This window comes from Rutilus rutilus (assembly GCF_951802725.1).
Source record: "Rutilus rutilus genome assembly, chromosome: 12".
Taxonomy (NCBI): Eukaryota; Metazoa; Chordata; class Actinopteri; order Cypriniformes; family Leuciscidae; genus Rutilus; species Rutilus rutilus.
The window spans coordinates 9,616,025-9,632,736 of record NC_140217.1 but is presented as its reverse complement, the minus strand read 5'-3'; the positions used below and the strand labels follow the sequence as shown (position 1 = coordinate 9,632,736).

Here is a 16,712-nt window from a genome sequence, read left to right as displayed (position 1 = left end):
TGTCCAAACTGATATGAAAGGATCTTAAATGCATGTGGCATATACACATTTATTTTTGACAAATAACGATTATGACTAAGCACTGGCTGCTAGGAACTGCAAGAACAAAGTGAATGTTCAGCACGTTCAGTTAATTTTAGCATTATGGTAAAGCCCATAGTTGATGATGTGCATCCATACTATTTGTTAACTAAGTGTTTTGTCTCATTCATTATCAGATACATTTTTTTCAAGTACCTACAGTAGTAAAGTAATGCATTACTTTTTATTCCCATGTATTGTTTGAAACTTCTCCTGTCCCCATGTTGAGGAAAAAATTGGGAGTAAGTGCAGAGGTGTTGTGATCATCATTTAACTTTTGTTGTGAAAGGGACTTTACATTTGCTAAAAACATAACTTTATTTATTTATTTTATTTGTTACAAACAAGCTAGCCCGACCCAGGTGAGAAAAACATTGTAACATTACTTTCCTTAAAAAGTAACTAAGTACCGCAATTAGTTACTTTTTTTGAGAGTAACACAATATTGTAACGCATTATGTTTAAAAGTAACTTTCACCAACACTGGTTGTAAAGCATCTTAGTTGAAAGTGAGAAATATTGTGGACCTCCTGTTTGTTTGTTTGTTTGTTTATTCTGATTTATTTATTTGTTGTGGTTTCATGTATTTTATTGTGTTTATTTAATTTATTATTTTGGTTTAATAATTTATTTTATATATATTTTTTTAATTAATTTATTTATTTATTAGTGGTTTTATTTATTTGTTGTTTCTTTTTTATTTATAGTTTTTGGTTTTATTTATTTATCTATTTACATTTTATGGTTTTATTTATTCAAGTGAATTTTAAATAAAACTAACAACATGAAGACCTGCCTGATACATAAACTAAGGTTAATAGTCAGGTTGGCTTGACTTTAAGGATCAGAGCTGTCTGTGGATCTCTGGCCTTCACCCTGTCTGTCTCTCTTTCTATATGACTGAATGAGACACTCTTTCTTCTCTGAGGCTACCGATCACTCATGTTATTTCGCTTGTATCTTACCCTGTCTTGCTCTCTTTCTTGCTCCATGTCAGACGTCCTCTTCTCCACCTCCCCCTCTTTTTTCACACTCCTCCATACATGGATGCATTCTCCCTCTCTCATATCTCTCACTATCTTTTTCAGGCTGTTTCTCTGTCTGTCACTCACACACATACACGCACATGATACTGATTAAAAAGCGTGAGTTTGTGTACTACAATGGTATTTACTTTGATTTCATAAGCTATATGTGGATGAACAAGGTCATTTGATGAAAGGAGATGGAAGTGTGGACAGGGGGAGGGGGAATGGTGTTCCCGAGCTTTTTAGCATGCAAATAGATTTCAGCGTCTAGAAAATGAAAACGACAAGAGCTGAATAAGACCAATGAGATTATGTCTGTTTCATAGTCTGAGAGATGGGATTGATATGGCGATGGGAGAATTTAAAGAGGAAATGGAATAAATAAATAAAAGAAGAAATAAAGGAATTCTTGTGTCTAAATTACTCTAATATCTGATTATTATTATTATTTTATTTTTTTTACTTAGTTCTCAAACAGTATACCTGGCTGGAACGATTTGATTGGAAAATTACAGTAAAAAATAAAGATATTTTATTTCTATTTGTATTGAAATTCTGACCATTGGCCATTTAAAATAAATTAAACTAAAATCTTAATAAAAGTGAATTTAGGCTTAACATCATTAAAATGCACAGTATGTAAGATGAATAAATATATAGTATGAAATGGATGGATAAATATTCCTTTTAAAATCTGCTTGAAGTATACTGTTTGAATTAGAAAGAATAAGTCTCCATTATGCACTTATGGAAGTTTCTAAAACTAAAATAGTTTTCTAAAATAGAAGTTTCTAAAAGAGGTTTTCACAGAAGAATCATTTTGAGTTCCCCAAAGAACCTTTCAGTGAATGTCCTTAAAAAATGTAGAGAAAACAGCTCAGAGTTGCAATCTGTGTGTGTCTGTGTCTGTGTGTTGGGGAACAAATGTCCCAACAAAGATAGTAATACCATTCATTTTTTACCTTGTGGGGACATATTTGTTTGCCTGGCTCCGTCCTCCTACGTACTTGCGCTCAATTTTCATTTTCCTTCAGTACTCTGTCTGGGTTTGCGGCATATTCGTGAGTTTTCTCCGTCCAAATTTTTGGCGGTCCAATCAGCGAACAGAGGGAGTGGCTGAGAACGATGACGTTGAGGTCGTGCGCTAGTTTGAGTTGTAGGGTTACGTCACAACTAAACGTTAGCGATTGGTTATGGCAGATCCAGAGTGGCTCTGGGCAGATCCAATAGTTTTAAACTTCAAGGAAGTTAATGCTTGTCAATGGAGAGTGGCCAGACTTTGTTTTTTTCAAGAAATGCACGTGACCCATAAGCACCTCTGGTCAACCTCTGAAACAATTCTGCTCTGGCTTTATGGGTAATAGGCAATTTTCGTTAGTAAAATTGAGCAAAATCAGACAATATTGTTTCTAAAATATAACAATATGAACTTCTTATTTATTGAACTGTTGTATAAAATCAATATACTTCTTACTTGTGTGATATTGCTTAATATCATGATATAAATAAGACAAACTCATACAGGGGCTTTTTTTTTTCCCTTATATCTTACATTTTAGGCTTCAACCCAGAGTGAGTTCTGATTCATGTTCGTCACCAATCAACTGTATGACATGTAAGATGAATTACGTAGGTCTGGGGCGGGGCGGGTGCGTTAAATGCGTAAATAAATGTTATAATTAAATCGACAGCCCCAATTATAATATAATGCAGTCTAATTGAACCCACAAACCTTCACATATGAAGGAAGACCTCTGACTGTCTTTGTGCTCTTTACAACAGTTGCCTAGTTGGCGGTACTTAGATGTTCTAATTTGATTAAACGTGGCATTATAAACGGAGCAGTTTTATATTAATGAGTAACATCTGATGCTATAAATAGTGTCATTGCTTCTATTTCTATATCAAATTCATTACACAAGTTTATTCCAGTACTTTGCTGTACGTCACACATTTAGAATTTACTCAAACAATCAGGAGTTAATCTGGCAACGGTTCGGGAATGATTTTCTCACACACACACACATACACACATACAAGCGTTACTAGAGTTCTAGACTTCTGGCCTGCCAAAATGAGCAGGCACCACTACACTACTGCTTGAATGATCTGCAAAAACAAGCCATGTCTAACTTTGTGTGTAAGCGTGTGTGGAGAAAACGGTTCAGTGTATCGTTTTCTTCATATGCAAAAGGAGAGTGAAATGTGTGAACTCATTGGGAGGTCTGTATTCTTTTGGCAAAAGTAGATCAACTGGAGACCAGCTGAGAGAGGAGCTGGCTTCAGACCTGTGGGCCGTCGTAAACTGGCTTTGAAACAATCCACACTCATCTCACTGTCCTAATGTTTATTGTGAAGAAAAGCAGAATAAATGGTTTAATTAGGGAACATTTATCTGGATTAGCATGTGCTTTTACACGCCTTCGAATGTAGACCCGGAGGACGAGCACGCATATGCTGCATTTCATTGCACGTTAATAAATGATTTATGAACGATGTATTAAATATGGATTCTGCCTTAGGTTTGCCTGTAAATTCTGCTGTCAATCGGAAGTAAACAACACTAGCTGACCAGCAGCATCAATCGATCGTGAAGTGATTTGTGTAAAGCCAGATTGATGGCAGGAGATGTTAACAAGGGAAGGGGGGTGTAGAGGAGGACAGTGTTGCTGACAGAGTGCAGTATGCTAATGAACTGTGGCCTGTTGTCCTGTCTTCCCCTCAGGGATGCTACACAAGACTTCCCTGCTCATTTACATATCGTAATTGCGTAAATATGTCAGAGCAAATATTTCGCTTTTTTGTTTAATTGTGCATTTGTGTCTTGGTATGTACTTGGTAGGAAAGTGTCCATGAAATCAGCATTAGAGTTTTGTGGCATTTCATCCATTTGTGTTTGCTTTGAGGCTGTTTATACATTGAATTAAGGGTGTGCAATATTGACAAATCGTAATATTTTCTTGAGAGTTTTTTTTTTTTCTTCCCTGCGGTGGTCAGTAAGAGAAATTAACTTTTCCATTAAGGGATAATATTTGCCACCTTAAATTGATTTCCTGGGGCATTTTCACCTTTTTATGAGGCCATCTTTTTCTAACCTTATTACCTCTTAGTATTGAACGTGACCATAAACGGTTTGCGCTGAAGACATGAATGATGCCTGGCATGTAGAGAAGAGTGGTGCTATTACTTTTCTAAGCAATCGGATTTTCACCTAGTGGACAATAAAATGGTTGAAATAAATTGCAGGGACTGATCCAAGAATATGAGTGAGACTTAAAAGTGGGTTCTTTGCTCTTGTAATTAACCACCTAGTTAATGCATAGAAATTCAACACTCATAAAAGTTTAGTAGCCACATAACAACACTCTGCATAACCGCCCAGAATATCCTAGCATCTTAAAAAAAACACCAATAATATAAAATAAAGAATTCAATTTTTTATTTTAATTCATCCATAAATCTGTGATAGATTTTCGTAAGACATATTTCCTTTTTTTTTATCTAAAATTGATCAAAAATGTATTTAAAATGTGATGATTTTCCATTGATGATCTATTCTATTTTAAATAAAAACTACAAGAACATTCACTTTGAATTTTAATGACAGAAAAACCAAAGTATTTCTAAATGAAACTGAATATTCTGCTGGGAGTAGTGTCGTGCAGAACCTGATTTTGTGAATTGATTGGATGGTCAAAAAATGAAACCTGTCAGGCTATATTGTCCCCAGGGTTACATCACCCAAAAAATTTTTTTGGTCTTTTCATTAGAATAATGTGCTCCGATCAATCATGCACACACAAACCAGAGACATTAATGAAGAAAGTCATTTTGATTTCATGTTGTCATAATGTTTAGCCAACTGTCTCTTTTTCCAAATCTAACTGGTTTTAAACAACTCAATGAGCCTCACTTAATTTCCTAAACTGACAGTATCTAAGATTAAATTAGGATAGAATCATGTTTTTCTATTGTATCTGTGCAGAATTGCGGGATGGTGTTGTGCACGTAAGAAAGGGAGAGAATGAATGAACGTGTGTGTGTGTTTCTAGCCAGTCGTATTCTGAGAATGAGAGCTAGCCTATAGTGATTGAAGGAAGCACGATCTCTGCTCATTCACATTCACACCCTGTCCTCTCTGTCTCACACACACACATACAGCCTCTGAATGGATAGAAACTTGGTTGTCATAATAACCGCATCTCAATCCCAGGCTTTCTGAAGCTGTGTGGAGCACTGTACGTGCGTTGTACTACAGAGCGAGAGATACAGGGCAACAGAGAGGAGGGGGAGAGAGAGAGCGAGGGAGGGATTGAGACTAAAAGAGAGAGAACAGTTGCGAGATAGAGAGAGAGATGTGAGAGGGAGGGACGGAGATTGCCAGAGAGCAGAGGAGACTGTGAAAGGCAGCGAGAGGAGAGGAAAGGAGAGCACAGGAAGTGCCACACCGGTCCTTTGGATCTTGGTGAGTTGGGACAGATTCACTGTGCGTCCTGGAGGAATAGCGTTGAATGTGTAATTGGACTGAATGTAGTGTTTGAATGTACGTGTGGTCAAGTAGATGTTTCGTCAGTGTGAATGCGTCCTTTGTGTGTTTGGGGTACCTGTAGACATGTTGCTTTTGGGTGTGGGTTTTTTTTGTTCATCCTTCCCTAACCTTTGAATATGTGTGTGTGTGTGTGTGCAGAGCTGCTCTCGCCGGCTGAGTCTGGCTCCTCCCCGGCTGTCCAGGAGCTCATGACACGGTTGGGCTTCCTGCTGGGAGACGCCATCCCCACCTCATCACAAACAAACATGGAGGAGAAACAGGTAAACATGAACCCTACAGGTCTAAACACCCAAACTCTGAGAGACGTGGAATCTGATATACAAACATGTGGCATCACGTCACTGAAGATATGTAAGATTAGGGCGATAACATTCTTAGAAAGAGAAAACGGCCTCTGAATTTTCTTTTCAGTCAGGTTGCACCGAATGAGCCCTGGATACCAGAGGTCATTTATCAGAGCGATCGATGACACTGCTGGAGCTGTTCTTCCAGAATCACACTTTCACTCTAGACACACTATTGGAACAGCTTTGTTTTAGACTTCCAAAAAAAAGGTTGTTTTGTACCCTTAAAGTGGTGACTTATCACTGGCAAGATGGGCTTTTTATAAAACTTTGATGTCTTGATGCGTTTTGGTTTAGATGACCAATAAACTGGGAGATTGATACACATTGTTCATTTACATATACTACTGACATTGTAACAATACAAAGCTGGTTGAAAATTGGCGAACTTATCCTTTAAATCAGTGTGTGTGATGTCCAGTGTTATTTTAGTATCATTGAGATACTATTATTATAATTTTTATACATTTAAAAAATATATATTTTTCTGTTGTTTTATTTTCTGTTTTAATTTTAAGTTTAGTTAGTTTTAGTATATTTATATATATTTATATATTTATGTAGTTTTTATAAATTTTTATCTTATTTTTAGTTATTTTAGTACATCAGCATAAACTAAATGAGAAATGTTGCCTTGGTCACAAGATGAAAGTGTTTTTTAATCTTTAATTTTATTTCAGTTAGCATTTATTTTATTTCAAGCAACAAAAATGTATTTTATGGTTTTAGCATTAATTTCAGATAACTATATTAACCCTGCTGATGTCCACTGTATAGCTGTAATATACTAGTTTCTGGTTACAAAACTCATTCGGTCTCTTTTTCAATTTGTTTTTAACATTTAAAGATATTTGTTTTGGTCTTTCCAAATCATCATACAGTAGGTACATCATACAGAGGTATGAGGTGTTTATCTGGGATATAAGTTGCTCTTAAGAGGCTTACGTAGCGTTTTTATGGATTGCCGCACACAAAGCTCCTGGTTGCTGAATTTATCCACAAACATGCTTCATCAGTCATGCATAATCACAAATGAGAATGTGCTTTCTGATTGGCCAGTTTCTGATCTCCCCTTTAGCCTTTTCAAACGCAGTGCATTAAGTATGAATGCTGGTTTATGCATGTTCAGTGCCGTGTACGTGCACAGCTGCTTTATAAGGATTGAAACAGTCTTGATGTGGAGAAGCACCCTGGAGATGTTGCTGCCGGTGAGTAATGCAGTTTCTCCGCGGGAAAACGGATGATGCGGGTGGAGCAACAGTGTCTCTTACGCACGCTTCTCTAACTCAACTGCAGCACTGAGGAAATTATTGAACAGGTGCATGAAGCTCTACCTGAAAGCTTGAGCTGTGCTTTACTCTGATGTGTGTTTGTGTGTGTGGAGAGATGAGAATCCTTCATTGGTGAGCGGATGGCAGGCAACAGTTCTCTGGGGACCAGGGCTCCGGTACACTGATCTCACACACACACACACACACACACACATACACCATCACTCTCCCTGACCTATATAGAGTGTGGAGAGAGGTAAGAGGATAGGACAGAGTAGTATATAGGATTTGATGTACTCTGTATAGTATGAAAAGTCATAGTAAGTTTTAGACTGATGGTTTATGCCCTGTAAGCACTTCCTCTAGATTTGCAGAAGGTAGATTACCCATAATTTCTCACACCCCAGCATTGGGGTGTAATCTGCTTTCAGATTACTGGTTCTTTTAAAGCATTAAAATAATGCTTTTTTGGTTCTTTTAAAGCATTGGTTCTCAACCAGGGGCCTCAGTAAACTTCCAAGGGGGCTGCAGGATGACTAAATTAATGAATTGCTATAAATATATTAACCTAGCCTAACTGAAATGCTAAAACAAAACGTTTTTATTAAAGAACATTCATTTCTTAAAGGTGCTCTAAGTGATGTTGGGTGACGTCACTTCTTGTTGACGTTCAAAGTATTGTCAAACAAAACGGAGGCTAGCTCGACCGTCCCTCCTCCTCATCCCGTCCCCTCCCTCTCCCTTCCATGCTTCCTGAAACAGTCATGAACCATTTAGAAAAAACAATCTGGATTTACCCACGAGCCACCTGAATGTCAGATTGGAACCCCTTCTGCCGGCGGAATTCTCGCCACCTTTTGAACGCTTTTCCGATGTAAATTCGGGACTTCGCGTGTTCCTTCTCCTTTTCCCTCTTTGTTATTTGTTCATCGGAAACGTCGTCTCTTTGGTCGTGTGTCGGCCATATCAAAATTCTCAATATACAATTTTAACATTAGTCGTTTTTAGGACATCTCTCCTCTAGCTAACTTCCCTCTTCATGCTTCTCTCTCCTCCACTCCCCACACACCCCCCTTCATGTGCACGCGCACTAACCCCCCACCTCCAAATCATTCTTGTCGGTTATTGGCTGGAACACTGTTTGTTATGTTTTTTGGTCCAGGCTGGGCCAGTTTGTTTTTCTTGCCGTTTGTGGAGCCTGGGCTATCTACAGAGACCACGTTTTTTTACAGTGTGTTCAGGGGACAGACAGCTAGCGGATAGTGAGGAGATGTTTGTTGGATGTGACAAAAAAAAAATTGGCCTAAAAAATGCGTGACATCGCTTAGAGCACCTTTAACTTCTGGAGGCACAAAATGAATCATGGTTCATTCATTTAATTTATAAATACTCCCATTTTGTTAATAAAAATAGTTTGAAAACAAGCAGCTTTGTCACATTTAATACTGAAAATATCTTTGCTTTGAATATTGTGTTGGAGAAAAAAAGGTTGAGAACCACTGTTTTAAAGTCAACATGAAACTATTCGCAACCCATTTTATTTCCATAATGTGATGCATGTGCAAGTGAATGAGAAGAAAATGTAGAATGGGACGTCATTTTTTCCATCTTGATTAGACTTGGTTAGATTCTGGAAAGTTGTCATCACGGATGAATTTGTCACAATAAAACCAGGATTAAGAAACCTTTAAGTCTCAAACCCATAAACCTTTAATAGAACAGTCTCTCTTTTTTTTCTATACCTTTACTTCTTGGCTTTTTTCCTCCCCAGATTTGCAGATTTATACTTTATCTCTAACCAAAGCATTGCCATTGTAAACACTGGTAAAATGTGGATGCACATTTGTCTGTGTGTTGGTTACTGTCACCATTGCAGCCTAAATCTGTTTCTAAAAGCATCGAATTGGTTGCTTATATTGGAACAAAAGCAGACTGGAGGGCTTGGAGTATTTTTGGACTTGCCCTTGTATGGACATAAGAGCTAAGTTTAACAGTTTCCATCGATCACTTTATCTCCTCGCTCCCTTTTTTTGTTTCCTCTGCTGTCTCTTTTTTCCCTTAATGCAATATTTATTTACTTTTTTCTGTTTGCTTGTTTTTTCATTCCTCTGTCTCTCTCTGTAGTGTATAGTGTCCAGTCAGGGCGCGAGTCCCTGCTCCACTCTGACCAGCAGTACGGCGTCTCCCAGCGCAGAGAGCCCCTGTTCCACCTTACCTGAGAGCTCCTCCAGCAGCAGGGCTCCTGTTATCTCCTCTAGCACCTTCTCCACTGCCACCTCCACCATCATCACTACACCCAGCTCCACCCTGGAGAGCAAGGACAGTGGAATCATAGGTAACAGCTACCTCTCTCCTTAGCAAAGTCCGCTTTATTCAAAAGTCCTTTTATTTGCTACCTTTTTTTTGCATGGTATTTAAATTGCTTACAGCATTCTTAACGTATAGACTCCATTCAAATGTTGTTTTGTAGATAATTTGAATCTCAAGGCTCTTTCACACTGAGCACAAAATGAAAGAAAAACAACCCACTGATGAATGGTCTATTCACGCCAAGCTTGAAAGCATATCTGTCGGGCTGGATTAAAAGCTGGTCTGACATCCAGCTGTCAGAAGCACAAGAGGAAAATGTTCAATTCTTTTGTTTCATTTTTTTATTGCTGAAGTGAAATTATAGAAATTACATTTAACTAAATTGAAATCATTTGCGTTTTTGTTTGGTTGAATTTAAGTTAAGTTATTTTTCATTCTTTGACAGCCCCATTCTTTGCTTAATTTTATTTAATTTAAAGGTACAGTATTTGATGCAAAAGTATGCTTGTTTGTGGAATACTATATTCAAACGCTAATCGTGCCTAATGACTGTAATTCAAAAAGTTTGTGAGTTACAATAATTTTATTTAGAGTATTAAAGTAAGCTGAATCTGATGCGAGAAGTGACACGGAAGCACATTGTGAGTTTCACAACATTCTGATGTTTAAGTCAAGTGTGAACTCATGAACCTGCGTATGACAGCTGGCCGGAAGCGATGGTTTATTAAAAACTTTAAATATTAGTATTATTTAGTACCTGTTTTCTTGCTTCAAAAGACATTAGTTCTTCAACTGGGGTTGTATGGATTACCATTGTGTTCACTGTGTGTGATTTTTGAAGCGTCAGCTTTCAGTTATGTACACTTGTTGCTCCAAAAGCTCAAATCTTAGTTGAGCTCAACAAGTAAATGTTCGACTCCAGTGTGAATGGCTCTGTGAAACGACTAGTGGTTATGTCATTGTAATATTTGCATGTATTGTGTTACATTGTGTCACGGAACACTTGGAGATGCTGACGGAGATGTTTACCTTTATGCACAACTGACTTTTCTCCAAGGATCGCGATCAAGAGAGGAAGCAAACACTAGACTTCCTGAGACCCGACTTATCAAAGCTGTTTATTGTCTGTTAACTTTCTAGAAGTGTTTTTGTTGGCCTGTGCTGTAAATTCTCATATGTCTGAGATGTGCACTATCAAAACTAGGACAGCGTTGTCTTCATTTCAGGTCTGCCGGAGGTTTCTTGAAGTAGGACATCAGAAGGTTTTTTTAAATCCCAAAATAGTGTTTTTCTATTTGATTGCGGTAAAGAAAGGTCACAGACAGCTGCATTAAAGCAAAAAGCTTGACAGCAATTACTCAAACAAGTCCTTATTGATGTCCTCATGCTTGAAGATCATCGGTTGTTAATCATTTAAAAAAAAACTGCCAAAAGTCAATTCCTGTTTTCTTTTCTGTGATGTTTTGTTTTGTCCTTCTGTGTCGTTCTCTCCTCCTGTGTCCTTCCCATTAATATCTCCCCCGCACCTCATTCATCTTCATCTCTCTCTCTTTCTCTCCATCCTGCAGCAACAGTCACCAGTTCCAGTGAGAATGAAGAACGCTGTGGCTCTAGTCTGGAGTGGGCGAAAGATGGTGGTGCAGGTGTAAGGGCCGAGAGCGGGCGTAGCGCTCATCCGTCCTGCACTCCCATGACTTCGGAGGAGCCGGTGGTGTCTGGTGAAGCCCAGCTGGGGACAGGCACCACAGGAGGGGTGGCACCCAATATGACATCACCTGTGGATGGACCAGTCACGTACCATAGCACTTCTTTGGTTATGCCACGGCCCAATTCTGTGGCAGGTGAGTAATGAAAGATCACATGCTGTATTATTAATTTTTTGTGCTGTAAAATTTGAATCAGGGGTTTGGTACCTCAGTGTTTCTTGCAGCACTATTCATCATTCCACCTCTTGCTATATCTGTATCATCATGCTAAAAGAAGTCGAATTGCACCCAAGTTGAATGTGATTATATAAAGATGCTGTGTATAGCAAAATAATGTGAAGGCAATATATCTTTCTGTTGTTTAGTCTTCGCTGGCTGCTATCAAACAAAAGTGAAGTGCAACTAATTTAGTCTAATTCACAAACAAATGACTTATAGGAGTCTTTTTGTAATGAATTGCTCAAAAAGACTCAAATTCGAAAGTTATCGGTTTGAATCAGTCTGAGGAATTCTTCGCTGAATAAACTCACTGAATCAGACACATACTGAATCACTAAAACATTACCACATTAAACTACAAATAGTTTTTTAAAACATTAAAAATTGGATATGTGCTTTGGACCACAAATAGGTGACACTGTTCTACTTCATAGATTATATACACTACTGTTCAAACGTTTGGGGTTGGGTCATTTTTTTATAATGCAAATCACAGTAATATTGTCAAATATTATTACAATCTAAAATACCTGTTTTCTGTTTTAATGTATTTTAAAATGTAATTTATGCCTGTGATTGAAAAATGTAAGCAGCCATTAATCCAGTATTCAAGTTGAAAACAGTTGTGCTGTTAATATTTTTGTTGAAACCATGATACATATTACTTGATAAATAGAAAGTTCAAAAGAACTGCATTAATTAGACAATTTATATTTTTGCAGGTCGTTTTCACACCCCATTCTTGGACCACCCTCAGTTTACTTGTGTTGTATGTGCTTTTATTGTATTTGAATGCACAGTGCACTGTACCGCTTGGCTGCCTCTCCTCCTGCGCCTTGTAGAAAGCTTTGCAAACGGGTGGTTTTGATTTCCTCTTGCTGTAAAGCTAAATGGGGAAATTGCTGTCAGATATACAGAATGACTCCAACAAAGCAAAATGTCGCGCCAAGTGCCTGTCTGTGGTGATCTTTGTGGGTACGGAGCAGGGAAAGGGAAGTTAATGTATTTATATCTTTGCAGCTTCAAAGGGCTTGATCATGGTTTCACATTTGAGACCCTTCAAAAGCGAAAGCAACGTGACAAATGACAATCATCATCCCTGTGTTTATGCCCGTCTGCAGAGATTATGGGTTTCAAGCAGATTAGATTATGGGACAGGATGGGAGATTGTACAGGGATGAGTGGAAAGAGGGGTGTAGATTTGGCGGGCAAAGAAATGATGAATGAAATGAGCGATTGATGGATTGAATGAATAAATGGATGACTTATGAGCGAGTAATACAGGTCAGGTACAGTATTTATGCGTGTCTGCAAATAAGAGAGACTGGGGTATGATGTGCCATCCATTTATCTAACAAACCTAGTTTTTGTGATCCATTCATATACAACTACTGTACTTTTGATTGAGAGGTACACATGAGAAAAGTGAAAAGCATTTGCTTAAGCTAAAACAGCAAAGCAAGCAAACGTTTCCAGCAGTAAAAATGAATTGCCTGTGCATAAAACAATGTATTTTTTTTGGCTAAACATTAGTCATGAATTATTAAATGAATAATTTCTCCAAAAATGGTAGCAGTGGGGTAAAGTGTGCCAGATACTGCAGGGTAAATTGAGCAAGTGGCTAATGGTAAGCTTTGCTTTACAAATACTGCATTTACAAAATGTTGAAATTCAAATATTCGGAATATTAAACCTTTTCCTGCCTCGTTGTCATTGGACCACTATTTTGAGTCGTGCTTTTATGTACTATACGTATTCTTGTAACTGCAGTGGATAGCAGACATCCTGAAACATATTTAGGTCTATTAATTTCTTCTTGCCCAGAGGAAGTAAAAAGTGTCCCAGCTTCCCTCACTCTCCTCACATACTTTTGTATGTTTTTCCCCTCATTAAAGTGTGTGCGTGGTACACGTGTTCCTCCACACACAGCAGCAGATTGTGTTTGTTCTTCATAGAGATCACAGAGGTGGCATGTAATCTCTCTGCTGTCTGTGAGCCAAACACAACCCTAAATGACTCTCTTTCTCTCATTCTATCTCTCTCCCTGCAGCCACTAGCAGTACTAAACTGGAGGAGCTGCGGTATCTGGATGAACAGAGGAATGCTCCCCAGCGCTCTTCCATGCGTTTGCCCTGGCATGGAGCTCACACAGGGGGCCGCAGTCAAGAGAATAAAGGTGCTGACCAACCGCTACAACTCACCAAATGATATGCAAACAGAACACTATAATAACTTTTATTAGTACATTTCATGTACAGATGCTATCTGCCTTATTTTGCAACGTGTAAGCTATTTTCTGTGAATGTGCAAAACTTCTGATTCATTAGCTGCTATAGGTACATAACTAGAAGAATAACAAAGTGCAGTAAATGGTAAAACTATTCATGCTACAAACCATTACAATGAAATAAAATAAGAAATACCAGTTTGCAATATCAAGCAGCATTACGAGCTGTTTTGTACAGCTAAAAATAACTAAGAGGATGACACCAGAAACATTCAATTTACAAATGGCCGGGTCCGCGCTTACGTTAAAAATAAGCTGGATGTAATGCTGTTACATAATACAGCAGATCAGTTCTTCAAATTTGAAAACATTACGAAAGAGTCATTTCTAATTATTTCAATTCATTTGAAAGAACATCAACAACAACAACCACCATCATTAAATTATAATCTAATGATTGACACATTATGATTGTAATGAATGAAAGGTAATATAAAGATTAACCCTGTGAAGACTGCATGAATTGGCAATGCATTTAAACTCCATGTGACATTTTTGAGAGAGATTATTCAGTGCAAATCATATGTGTGTATATACACATATGATTTGCACTGAATAATATCTGTATAATAAGATGTATTATTTTATAATCATAATAAAAAAATAATAATAAAAAAATTATATACAATAAATACATGTTTTTTCCTGCACATTTTAGTACAGAGTTGATTAGAAAATAAAAAACTTTTTCCTATTTAGAACAATTATTCTTCAGGAATCACACACAATACAAAAAAGGGACATTTATTAAGAAAATAAATGGGGTGTTTGGGGTCCATTTTCATCTTTAATGTGAGCAATGAAGTTCTTCTGTGTGTGTGTGTGTGTGTGTGTGTGTGTGTGTGTGTGTGTGTGTGTGTGTGTAGTTGATTTTAACACCTATGTTATTTGAATCCTCCAGCTCGTCTCACACCCTACAAACCAGTGGACATCATGCTCAAACCCCTGCTGTTTGAGGTACCCAGCGTCTCTTTGGATGCAGTGTTTGTGGGCCGTGATTGGCTGTTTCAGCGACTGGAGGATGTGCTTATGGGGGGAGGAGATTCCAGTGAGGGTAAAGGGGCTGTCATCACTGGTAACGTTGGTTTCGGGAAGACGGCAGTGATGTCACGGCTAGTGGCTCTCAGCTGTCATGGTGGACGAATGAGGCAGATCGCCTCCAACAGTCCTGAAGCTACACCCCAGAGTAAGAGTTTAACATTTCGTCATTATTTACTCACCCTCATGTCTTTCCAAAACCATATGAAACAATTGAAGTCGAAATTCTGAAGTTAGCGTCTCAGATTTTTTAACCAATCAGACATGCAACACCTATATTCAGTACTTGTAGTGACTTTAGTGACAGCTTGAATTTATGTGAAATAATAGGGAATTGTGTGTGTTTGTGTTGTAGATCGAGGGGCTGATGCTCATCAAACCAATCAGCTGAACCCCCCCTCACAGAGTCCCCTCCGCAGCAACAGCTGCCCGCCTACACCAGACACACACCGGCACAGAGAGGGGGCAGTCAAACGCCTGGCTAACAAGGTACACACTTTACCCCTATTTGGACAGGACTAGTTTTCCCTGAGGAGGTCTGGTAAATCTGTTTTTCACAGATATACTTGTTTATTCTTGTCCATATCAGACTGTCTTTGTATTTCTCAAGCATTTAAAGCAGCAGACGACAAAACTGCAGCATGCGCTTAGGATAAACAGAATGTTATCGTCCGCTGGCGTGGATGCTAATATAGTTATCGTTATTGCTATTTTTTGTAGTTCTGGTTTTGGTGTGAAATGGCCTTTACTCTGGGTTCCTCCGCATAGTGATGTCTGTAATTTGCGGTATATACATTTTCTCACAGGAAATTTTTCTCATTTATTTTGACCTTCGCAGAATACCGCTGCTGAAGATGAATTACTTTAAATGCCTTTTAATACTTTTATTCAGCAATAACACATTAAATTGATCAAAAGTGACAGACATTTATAATGTTACAAAAGATTTCTATTTAAAGTAAATGCTGTGCTTTTGTTGGAGTTCTTTTGAAAGGCTTGGAATGTCCACTGTAGTCGCTTTCACCTAATATTCACCTTATTTAATTAATTCCCTTAATTATGCAAATCATGTTCTCATTATGTTACATAAATAATTCTTGTTTATTTCAATGGGTTTCATGACGCATTCATCTAGAACACTTGAACTTTCATATCGCCCACTTCCAGAAAATACACACTTTTTTTAAATGTAAATTTTTTGATTGAGCCGTTTTAAAAATGGAAGCTCTTCAAAAATTGTTTACAGCAAAATAAAGAGATTCCACAGAGCAGCTCTCATGTTTATTTATAAATACACATGATGTTTTGTGCGATGTTTTAGATGTGCCATTCAGTGACAGAGGCAAACTGCATACCACATGCATATTCAACACTTTGCCCAGTATGTGTGCGTGTTTTCCGTTTACATCTGGACCCGAACCATCTCTGTTGAGTCTTCTTGTCACGTCTTTTTAATCAGCCATCTGCCAGTAGGAAGTCGTTTCAGGCCACGATTTCAGATTCTCTTCTGTTCAGAAGCTTGGATTCTCCAGTATTTCAGAACAATTTGGGATTCATGATATTCAAACAAACCTTAAAGGGGTTATATCACGAGAAATCAAATTTTCCTTGATCTTTGAGATAAAAGAGCTCCATGTACTTTGAAAAACCTAGTACTGTAACTTTCAGAACTAAAAAAACGTCCTCCCCCAGTGGAAGACTTCAAAAAAGACTCATTCTGTGCTCCTGTTCCTTCTGGAAAGATAACTGTATCAACACACGACTGCCCACATTGACACATCAATGATCTTTATTTGGTGGTCAGAACCTTGGCCTATAAGAAATAAGGACAGAGCAGGATTTATCAGGAAAGATCATGTAACATTGATTTGCAAAGAGG

General features: G+C 38.0%; 1 protein-coding gene across 6 annotated transcripts in view; it reads left to right on the top strand.

The window, feature by feature from the left end:
- Positions 1–16,712, top strand: part of tanc1a (tetratricopeptide repeat, ankyrin repeat and coiled-coil containing 1a) — a 76,001-nt gene that overhangs the window by 34,733 nt on the left and 24,556 nt on the right. For 4 of the 6 annotated variants that reach the window (XM_084425741.1, XM_084425743.1, XM_084425742.1 and 1 more), the window contains exons 5-10: positions 5,797–5,918; positions 9,398–9,608; positions 11,152–11,424; positions 13,559–13,684; positions 14,697–14,981; positions 15,189–15,322. In XM_084425741.1, the coding sequence (XP_084281867.1) occupies positions 5,797–5,918; positions 9,398–9,608; positions 11,152–11,424; positions 13,559–13,684; positions 14,697–14,981; positions 15,189–15,322 (1,151 nt within the window). Of the gene's footprint in view, positions 1–5,494; positions 5,575–5,796; positions 5,919–9,397; positions 9,609–11,151; positions 11,425–13,558; positions 13,685–14,696; positions 14,982–15,188; positions 15,323–16,712 lie in introns of those variants that run through there. The other 2 variants (XM_084425745.1, XM_084425744.1) reach the window with 1 other exon arrangement.